This window comes from Pristiophorus japonicus, chromosome 13, assembly GCF_044704955.1.
Source record: "Pristiophorus japonicus isolate sPriJap1 chromosome 13, sPriJap1.hap1, whole genome shotgun sequence".
NCBI lineage: Eukaryota > Metazoa > Chordata > Chondrichthyes > Pristiophoridae > Pristiophorus > Pristiophorus japonicus.
This window is the reverse complement of record NC_091989.1, coordinates 119230705-119241350: the sequence shown is the minus strand read 5'-3', so window position 1 is coordinate 119241350 and position 10646 is coordinate 119230705. Positions and strand designations below refer to the sequence as shown.

Sequence of the window (10646 nt, the reverse complement as noted above, 5' to 3'; positions counted from 1 at the left end):
ATAAGAAACAATGTCCCCAACCCAAATCGACTGGAGGGGTGGGGGTGGGGGGGGGGGGTGGGGGTGTGGGGGTGGTGAGGGGGGGCAGGATGCAGAAACTGAGAATAGTTTTTTTTGTCTTATTCCAACTATACACAACTGACTGTCCCTCTTGCAAGTACTTAGAAGAGGGGGAAAAAAGACATTTGAAATTAATTTTCAAGATCTTTATTTTAAAGCCAATTACATCTTAAAGTAAACACCTCTAATTGGCAGCAATTGTATCCACAATCCAGGAGTGGAACTCAGTCACCCGAGCATAGACTGCAGGGACTCGGGGGGAGCAGTAACCACTGCCCCAGGAAACAATGCCCACCAGATACCAGGCTCTGCCATCATTGCAGACGAGAGGTCCACCTGAGTCACCCTGTAGGAAGAGAACAAACCGATTCAATGTGATTGCTACAAATTAAAATATATATTTGAATGCGGTGCAATATTCTCTGCATATTTCACATATATTTTCCATACCATGCAGGACGTAGCACCAGCACCACCAGCACAAATCATAACGTCCGAGATGTTGCTGCCCCAATAGTTCTTGCACTCAGCGGTGGTAAGGAGAGGGAGGGCCGCCTGCTGCAGTTGGCACGGAGTATTGTTGGCTGAGGGATCACGGAAGAGCTCTTAATATATAGTTCACTTAGCAGCATGCTAACTTTTCAAATGTTTGTAAAATGATTAAACAATGAGCGGTTTGCAATCACGCCAAAGCTATTCGATAGAGTAGATAAAGAGAAACTATGTCCTCTGCTAGGAGAAATCCAGAACAAAGGGCATAATCTTAAAATTAGAGCCAAGCCATTCAGGAGAGAAATCAGGAAGCACTTCTTCACAAAAGGTGGTGAAAATCTGAAATTCTCTTCTCCCAAATGGCTGAGCATTCTGGGCCAATTGACACTTTCAAGATGCCAATCTATAGATTTTTGTTGGGTAGGGAATATGGAGCAATGGCAGGTAAATGAGGTTGAGGTACAGATCAGCCATGATCTATTTGAATGGTGGAGCAGGCTTGAGGGGCTGAATGGCCTGCTCCTCTTTCTATACTATTTAATTTTCTTGGTAAAAATGCAAAGTTCTGCATATTGGATGCAGCATCTCTTACTGATTCCAAACAGTGTCTGCCTAACACAGATCATTGGGATTTACCTGGTTTCATCTAAAGAAGAGTGAATTAATTAAGATAAACTCAAGAGAACTGGTTGAAATAAAGAAGATAGGAAAGACATGGATAAAGACAGGAAACAGAGATAATGGGACATCTGAGCACATGTGACAAAGTGGGATCAAGGAACTTATATGAGATGTGTGAGCTTTGAAATCGCTTGGCCTATGATTTTGGACCATGACATGATTAGAACTTTGAAGTCAATAAATATGGATTTTCTTTACAGTGTTACAGTTTTCAATATCCTGGGAAATGCATTATTTAGGAGAATCATGTGTTTGATCATTTCTGACTCCTAGAATAAGTTTATCTACTGCAACGTCTGAGTCAACTTGGGAAAAAAAGATCCTGTATTCTTATGTGGGACGGGTGTGAATGATTTAATGTAATCGGATTCTGGATTTTTCAGATCGAAAGGAAAAAGTTAGTGGTTGAGGAGTACCTAAAGGGGAAGAAATCTGCCTCCGTTCAAGGAGACATGGGAGTTTGTTCTGCAGCATCTATTGGAAGGAAAGTTAACCACTGGTTAGGCCCTGACATGCTGATTGGTTGACAACATTTCAATAGGGTGGCTTGAATATCCATTTTGTGGAGGGAACCTCAATCATCTTGTAAGAAACAAATTTATAACGTCCAAACTAAAACTTAATGAGCTGGTTATGGAGTCCCTTCTGACACATTAGAGAAAAGAAGGTAATCTTTGATTGTCATAACATAATCCAATCAATATTCCTATGAACATTATAAATAACACTCAAAACAAAGTTTACTTATTAATTGCCTCCTTCCAATTGTTCGCAATTTAGTTTTAAATAGTTTAAATATTTCTTTCACCAAATGTACAGAAAGACTTGCATTAATATAAAGTCTCATCACATCCCTTCGAAACGTCCCACAGTGTTTCACATACAATTGACTGTGTTCAAAATATAGTCATGTTGGGGAAAATGGCAGCCAACTTCGGCACAACCACAAAAAAAATCAGTTTCTGCTACACTGTGCTTTTGTACTTTGTGGACCCTTCTCTTAGTGATATGGTATCATAAGCCTTACTGACGTTTAAATAAACAAATGGGGCTGTATTTTCCTCTGCAATGCCACCCAAAATCAGGCAATGTAACGGGAAAATCAAGGGATATCGGGTGAGGCGGGTTGGGCGAGGGTCGGTAGGCTGAGATCTCTGGAGCAGGAAGTGGACGATAATGTGCTACAGTGCAAGGCGAAGTCCAAACCTAAAGCTGTGCTAAACACATACAGTAAACATTTATTATATATTGCCTGTGAACCCTTGCCTTATCGGTAATCTCCAGCAACTTCTATTCTCCAATAGTATCAAAACACTTGCCAAGCCTGCCCTTGCCAAGCTCCAAGCGCTTACAATGTCCCAGAGAATCACCTTTAAGATTCTTGTCCTCCGTTTCAAATCCCTCCACGTCGCTGCACCTCCCCAGTTCCATGCTCTTCAGTCCTCCAATATTGGCTTGTGTCTCATTCCCCACTCCCTCTGCTCCTTCAACCTACTTGCCTCTGCCCTCCAGATCTCCTCCTCTTGGCTTTGCCACCTTGTAACCTTCCTTTAAATCCAAGTCTTTCTTTCTTTTCTTCTTGCTTAGAAAGCCTCCATAAGTTCCTCCTCATCGATTGTGCTTTTATCCCTTACTGTCCTTCAATTTTTTTTCCTCCACCCACTCAGAACCCATTCACTATCCACCACCCTATGCCTTGAGACACCTCTTATTTGTTATAAACTTGTACACCCCCCACTCCTTCACCCTACCATTGGTGGCCGTGCCTTCAGTTGTCTCGGCCCTAAGCTCTGGTATTCCCTCCCCAAACCTCTTTGTCTCTCCAGCTCTCTCTCCTCCTTTAAGCTGAAGATTAAAACCTGCCTCTTTGACCAAGCATTTGGTCACCTGCCCTAATGTCTCCTTCTTTTGACTCAGTGTCAATTCATTTTGATAATGCTCCTGTGAAGCACCTTGTGACATTTTAACACATTAAGCACTCTATATAAATGCAAGTCGTTGGCACTATAGAGATATAAGTAATTGTTGTATTAAGTGAGTTGCAGAAAAGCACTTTTGCAAATTTGATTACTCTTAATTGAACGTAGACAACACGGTATATTGGAAAGTATATATGAAGGCCCCATACCAGTCGATTGGGTTAGTCCCCATCCTGAAGTGACGCACAACTTGCCCCCAGGGAAATTGGCAGCAACATTAGCTAGGCAAATGGGGGAAACGCGAGCACTGAGTCTCGCAGGGGATGTGAGCTTCACTAGGGTCACATCATTATTGATGTTATATGGATCCCAGGCAGGATGGGTAATGACCTGCAACAGAAAAGGCAAAGATTAGTTCTAACTCACTGGGGGATGAGCAAGCTTCCATCCTGTTATAGAGCAGGCACGATACTTTCTCACAACTTCGGTAGATCGTAAGTAAAGCAGCGCAACCGTTGCACCTTCGGCGCAAGTTGCGTTTACGTGCATAACGGGGGGTTCGGCGAAGTTGTAGCAGCCGAGCGGGGATAACTCCGAGGAAATACCCAGTTACCGTACTGAGGTTGCGACATTACCCAAACCTGATGCTTTAAATTCTTTATGGCTTAATGTGGCCACAGCACAGAATTATATCTGATCTTCCAAGAATAGTCTTGTTTTTGCATTATAGTTCAGTACAAACAGATCCCTGACTGCCTGTAAAATCCTGTGCTGGTCAGATTTGAACTCCTGTTTTCCTCATTCATTTTTAAATTTAATTTTACATACACTAACAGCATTATCACATTCATTCGTGGGGCTCTTTGGGGATAAAAGTTTATGTACATTTTAAAAATCGAGTTGTTTATGATTATGTTATGGGTTACGCGAGGTCAACACTGCCCATCACCAGAGTTCTAAAGGGCCTTGCAGCATCTATGGAGAAAGGAAAAAGATTAATGCTTTGGCTCTGAAACGTTAACCATTATCCATTCTCCACACATGCTGCCTGACCTGCTCTGTGATTCCAGTATTTTCTGTTTTTATTATTTCAGCATGTGTAGTATTTTTGTTTTGAAAGGCCTTGTCCAGTGTGGAGATATTTTCAGGCTATTAAATGTGGAACAGTTGGAAGCAACTTGCCTTGAAAGTTTGACCATCTTGTCGATCTGTACATTTGTGCATAGATAGGCCATGGAGGCAACAACTTTCGAGTTTTCTTTTGCAATACTCTTAATTAATTTACATATAGGCAAGTTTTTTGCAAGCAATAAAATCAATTAAAATTGAAGATCCGGTCTTATTGCAGAGTAATATTTTTTTTCCCTGAATGAAGTGCAAGTTTAAGCTATGGTCAAAGTACAGGGGCAGGCTCCAAGTGTATCAATGCAGTAAATCCAGGCTCCATGATATTGTATTACCAATCGCATCACCAATCTCTGCACAAATCTGTTAAAGAGCAGGTAACCTTAATAAGGTCAGAGTGAAGAAAGCTTTCATAATTTAGATCAATGGGAAAGCAAGCTGGGATGTTCTTGTGTTAACATGGCCTCTTGATTTAGCAACACAAATTGCTACAAGCAGCGCAGAAAAAAATTGTCAATTATACCATGATATTTATGCATCGGTAACTTGAGGAAACTAATTATTGCTAATGTGAGCCAGGATATAAGGACATTCTACTAAGTTAAGAACTGAATATAAAAAACAAAGTAAAACAGAAATGTTGTGCCTCTGTACAAGAAAAGTTCCTCTTCGAGTTCTGCAGGGTCTGAGGAGTTTATTCATTGGAACTTTTAAATTAATTCTGGGCGTCACTGGCAAGGCCCGACATTTATTGCCTATCTCTAGTTGCTCTGAGAGGCTGGTGGTGGGGCTTCTTCTGTTGATACAACTGAGGGGCTTGCTAGGCAGTTAAGAGTCAACCACGTTGGCATGAACTGGAGTCACATATAGGCCAGACCGGGTATGGACCCTTCCTTAAAGAATATTCGTAAACCAGTTGGGCTTTACAACAATCCGACAGCTTCGTGGTCACTTTTACTGATACCAGTTTTTTTAGTTACAGATTTTCTTAAAACTGAATTCAGATTCTCAAACTGCCATGGTGGGATTTGTATTCAATGGATTACTAGTTCAGTAACATAGCCAGTGCACAACTTTGTCCCAAACTATAACTATGATTTCTTTATGCAAAATTCACAATCAACAGGCAAAGAAGACATCAGAGGATCTCTATATACCTTTCCAATCATCATAGTCTGATGATCTTCGTTCATTGAACATTTATCGGATGCTCCAAGGATCACACGATGTGCTGAGCTGTGGGAAAGCAAAATATCACTTAGAGTAAGGGGCTTATGTCCATGAGTGCTGTTATAATGCCTTCTGAAGATTCTAAGTGAGTGGAAACCTTACCTCACGCCACAGTGGGCAGCAGTCACAACCCAGTTTTCATTGATCAAGGAGCCGCCGCAGAAATGCCAGCCGGTGGTGTCCTATTACACAGAGGAGATGAGTGTTCAGCATAGAGTCATAGAATCATAGGGGCCAAATTTGGTGAAGGCCTCCGCCCGCCCAAGTGCTGCCCAAAGAACGCCAATGGCTGCCGAGGTACTTGACGGTACTTTGGGCGGGGTTTTCATCGAAAAGATCCTTCAAAGGTCGGCGGACGGCAAAAGAGGGACTTCTGCCGCCAATCTGGGTGGCAGCCGGTGGGAGCTCCCAATCTCGGCGGCAAAGGCGCTTGCCGCCTAAGTGCCACCGAGGATGAAGCCGGGCCCATGGATTGTCGAAGACCTGCAAAGAAAAAGCATTAAAAAAAACATTGGAACACCCTCGGGGGACCCTATATAGGTAAGTCGCTGTGAAGAAATAAATTAAAAAATGTTTACTCACCTTTTTTTCAGCTCTTCATACTCACCATTGGGATCAGACCAGCCTCCTCGCAGTAGTCCACCCCAGTTCTGGCGCCGACTCCCGCCTGCACCAATCTGGCATCTCGGCGGGCGGGGGTCCACTTATGCCACTCGGCCATCCACTGACGTCAGCGGGCAGTTCGTGAGGTTCTCCCCTCCCGCCCGCTCCAGACCAGATCGAAACGGGCACTGGGCGGAACCCGAGGAGGAATGTCGGCGGCAGTGGGTGGCAGTCAGCGGTAAGTGCATCAATTTCGGGCCCATAGAATGGTTAAAAGAAGGCCATTCAGTCATATAAAAAGGGAAAGGCGACGTCAGCACCAGCCTCACAGGTTGTGAACTGGGTCGCACGCCACTCGCGGGGTGGAAATTAAAGTGGAGGTGCACGCCGCCATTTTTTTTCCGGTTTGGCCTTCCGTTGTTTATTTCGCGGGGTTCGTGTCGCGATGGTGCAGCCCAGCACTCCACTTCTGTGGCAGCAGCCCGGCACAGAAGGTGGTGAAGTGGAGGCCCCTCACCCCACTTTAATGGAAGGGGAGGGCCCTATGGCCCGGCTGATGCTCCGCAGTGCTTCGCTTAGCGCTGGAAAATTCCCACACTCAGCCTGCTGGTCGCACCCCTGAGAGGAAGTGGAGCACCCAATATTGCTGGGTGCAGGAAATCCCGCCACTTCTCGGTTACCGCCCCCAAATGGGATGTAACCAAATTTCAACCCCCAAATGTTGTAAGCAAGCATAGTCTGAGATTAGCCAGAATTTAATTGCTGTTTAGTGAGGGAGGTCTGTACATTAGATGATGCTTGTAAAATTTCCTGCTCCAGTTGGGAAAATACTCAGCAGTAAATTATGATGTTTCTTTTTATTCTTTGAAATTACACTTTTGACACTTTGAAAATATGATGGAAGCTCTCAAAACGTATATATAAATAGAAAGCAATTTTTAAAACCTTGATACTTCTGAAAAAACAAAGTAAAAATATTACTGTAACCCTCCTCTCGCTGCAGATTCATTCATTGCACCATTTTAGTTCAGTGGCTCTGAAATTATGTGCTAGGCTATGCATTTGTCTGAAATGAGTCCCTCTGCTATTTTTGGCAAGGCTATTAACCCATTTGAAACAGGTAGGTTGATGCCTCCACTAAATTAGACGCGGGTGGATTTCAGACAAACTGGTTTTCCAAATGTGATTCTGAGCCAATGTGCGTTGTGCGAACAAAACATCTGAATATCTTCTTTCAGATCAATCGATGTTTCAAAATTTGTATTCCCAATTGCTGATGTTACATTTGGTTGTAAATCTAGTATCAGCCAGTCTTCATTGGCCTGTGAGATTTGAAAGAGAGATTCTTTTGCCATAAAAGAACGCTCCTCCCCCCACTATAGATCCTAGACTGTTTACAAGTACCTAAATCTCAAAGAGGTTTGAATAGTCAGAATCCTTTCTCCTCCCCATCCTCCTCCTCCTCTGTGAGAGCTCTTGGCTTCCTTAGAATCCTTTGATCTTCATTTCTTCAAATGATATGTTGAAGGATTACTTATATACTTTTCCATATATAATGATTTTAGTGCTAAAAAGGGAAATATTTTCCCGCTTATCTTGCACCCAGCAATGAGTATTCCCCGGCCAGATATGAAGGGGACTAGGTGTCGGCTGAAATTCCATTTCAGGAAAATGCTTTGACCTCTAACCTCTGAAAAGTGTCCCCCACTGCACCAGTGCCACATTTATGCTTGTCCTCCAAGTGGCCTCTCTAATCGCCAGTTTATCCCAAATGACAGTTTTGCAGATTTGGCTCATTTGACTTTCACCGCAGGTATAGCTGGATTTGAATCCAGTCCAGAATCATCGGATGAAAGTTCTCTGCCTCTGTCAGCTGTAAGAGTGCTCCTTGAAATGACTTTGGGGAGCCTCAGCTTAGATCCATCGCACAATTCAGTACAAATCACTACTAATATTGGCAGTCTCACACACAGCAGCCAATGGGTGATAGGGGTATTGCAAAAAATTGACCTGTTTTATTCGAAGGGATATTTTGAGGGTTGGAGTTAAGGCATATTGTTGGGCAAAGCAGAGGGAGCTTCTGACCATTCTGGGGTGCTTGATGCTGATACTGGATGACCAGAAAGAAAAAAACCTTCAATTTTCCCAAACTTGGCATCTGTCATTTTAATGAGCAACCAAAAATATAATTGAAAACAGGAAGAAGAACAGAAGCAAAATTCAAAGCAGTGGAGGATCGTGCAACATATCGGTATTATTGAGAGTTATGCTTGATTATATTGGCCCTTTTATAAACGGAGCACATCTCGAACTGCAATATCAACATACCTGTAGGGAGACCTGCCAGGGCCAGGACCCTGGGACAGCGTTTTCACCATTTACAATCCGCGCGTAGCCGGTGATAACAGGGCTGATGGCCGGGACACCACAGCCTAGATTTAAGGTAATCAATGAACAAATAGGAATTAGTTTAAGCATCGCACCTCCGAGTCAAATGAAAGCTAAAATAGTCGCTCTGAAATGTAACTTACCCCGTCCGTAAGCTGTGCCGAGGAGGGCGAGGCAGGAGACGAGCCAAAGAAATGCCATGGCTGTTGCTTTGAGTTTGAGAATTGTGGCTTAAGACCTTATATAGTCTAACTGTGACGCTGGGTATCTAACAGATAAAAGTCTTTCTATCCATGTGCACCTGACAGCATTTCTCTCCAAAGTAAATTGATGATGTGGAAAGTACATGCCTTGTTGAAACAGTGAATATAAATTACTGACACCTGATCAATTTCATTTGTTTGTATGGAAATGTTGAACACAGATGAAGATTTCTGCAAACTGAGGATCTCGCCAGTCTTTGTGATATGCCCATTTAATGACTCGATCCATTCTAAGTACAATGGCAGAAAACACTTTGTAGAAAAGCATATTTCACCCCCTCACCCCAAAACATTACTGGCCCATGCTGGTGATTCTGAAGTTGTTCAGATCCACCCCATAACTATGGGCTTAGTTGGTACATTTTGACAAAGGTTCCTGCTCAAATAAATATTCAGCTTTAGACTGCAGAAGAAGGTCCAATCTGTTTGCAGGGTAGCCTGTGCTGTGGGAACCTTTACGTTCACTGAAGAATTAATTTGATCACTTCAAGGGAATATCATTAAATTGTGATGTGAACAGTTCCCCACTTTGTATCCCATTGTTGGGATGACATTAAACTTCTTACACTCGGGAGTGTTTAAACTAATATGGCAGGGGGATGGGAACCTATGCAGCGAGATAGGGTGAAGTAATATGGAGTCAGAAACAGATGGTAGAAAGGTAAAAAGCAATAGTAGAAGGCCGAGTAAACAAAGGCAAGAAACAAAAAGGGCCACACTACATCATAATTCTAAAAGGACAAAGGGTGTTAAAAAAACAAGCCTGAAGGCTTTGTGTCTTAATGCAAGGAGTATCCATAATAAGGTGGATGAATTAACTGCGCAAATAGATGTTAACAGATATGATGTGATTGGGATTAGAGAGATATGGCTCCAGGATGATCAGGGCTGGGAACTCAACATCCATGGGTATTCAACATTCAGGAAGGATAGAATAAAAGGAAAAGGAGGTGGGGTAGCATTGCTGGTTAAAGAGGAGATGAATGCAATAGTTAGGGAGGACATTAGTTTGGCTGATGTGGAATCTATATGGGTAGAGCTGCAGAACACCAAAGGGCAAAAAACGTTAGTGGGAGCTGTGTACAGACCTCCAAACAGTAGTAGTGATGTTGGGGAGGGCATCAAACAGGAAATTAGGGGTGCATGCAATAAAGGTGCAGCAGTTATCATGGGTGACTTTAATATGCATATAGATTGGGCTAAGCAAACTGGAAGCAATACGGTGGAGGCGGATTTCCTGGAGTGCATAAGGGATGGTTTTCTAGACCAATATGTCGAGGAACCAACTAGGGGGGAGGCCATCTTAGACTGGGTGTTGTGTAATGAGAGAGGATTAATTAGCAATCTCATTGTGCGAGGCCCCTTGGGAAAGAGTGACCATAATATGGTGGAATTCTACATTAGGATGGAGAATGAAACAGTTAATTCAGAGACCATGGTCCAGAACTTAAAGAAGGGTAACTTTGAAGGTATGAGGCGTGAATTGGTTAGGATAGATTGGCGAATGATACTTAAAGGGTTGACTGTGGATGGGCAATGGCAGACATTTAGAGACTGCATGGATGAACTACAACAATTGTACATCCCTCTCTGGCGTAAAAATAAAAAAGGGAAGGTGGCTCAACCGTGGCTATCAAGGGAAATCAGGGATAGTATTAAAGCCAAAGAAGTGGCATACAAATTGGCCAGAAATAGCAGTGAACCCGGGGACTGGGAGAAATTTAGAACCCAGCAGAGGAGGACAAAGGGTTTGATTAGAGCAGGGAAAATAGAGTACGAGAGGAAGCTTGCAGGGAACATTAAGACGGACTGCAAAAGTTTCTATAGATATGTAAAGAGAAAAAGGTTAGTAAAGACAAACGTAGGTCCCCTGCAGTCAGAATCA

At 43.0% G+C, this 10646-nt stretch overlaps 1 protein-coding gene across 1 annotated transcript; it reads right to left on the bottom strand.

The window, feature by feature from the left end:
* Window positions 1-244: 244 nt before the first annotated feature.
* LOC139278267 (chymotrypsinogen 2-like) lies at window positions 245-8699 on the bottom strand. Its single transcript, XM_070896917.1, has 7 exons — window positions 8642-8699; window positions 8439-8542; window positions 5610-5689; window positions 5435-5513; window positions 3362-3542; window positions 511-644; window positions 245-406 (listed from the first exon to the last, which is right to left on the bottom strand). The coding sequence occupies exons 1-7, from the start codon at window positions 8697-8699 to the stop codon at window positions 245-247; spliced, it is 798 nt and encodes a 265-aa protein (XP_070753018.1).
* Window positions 8700-10646: the final 1947 nt, after the last annotated feature.

Bases quoted from the DNA above. Each gene is read 5' to 3' on its own strand.
- LOC139278267 (XM_070896917.1), bottom strand. From the start codon at position 8,699: ATGGCATTTCTTTGGCTCGTCTCCTGCCTCGCCCTCCTCGGCACAGCT. The intron at 8,543-8,641 runs GTAAGTTACATT...CCTTAAATCTAG, and splicing joins CGGCACAGCTTACGGACGGG to GCTGTGGTGTCCCGGCCATC. The intron at 407-510 runs GTATGGAAAATA...CTCTTCCTACAG, and splicing joins CTGGTGCTACGTCCTGCATG to GGTGACTCAGGTGGACCTCT.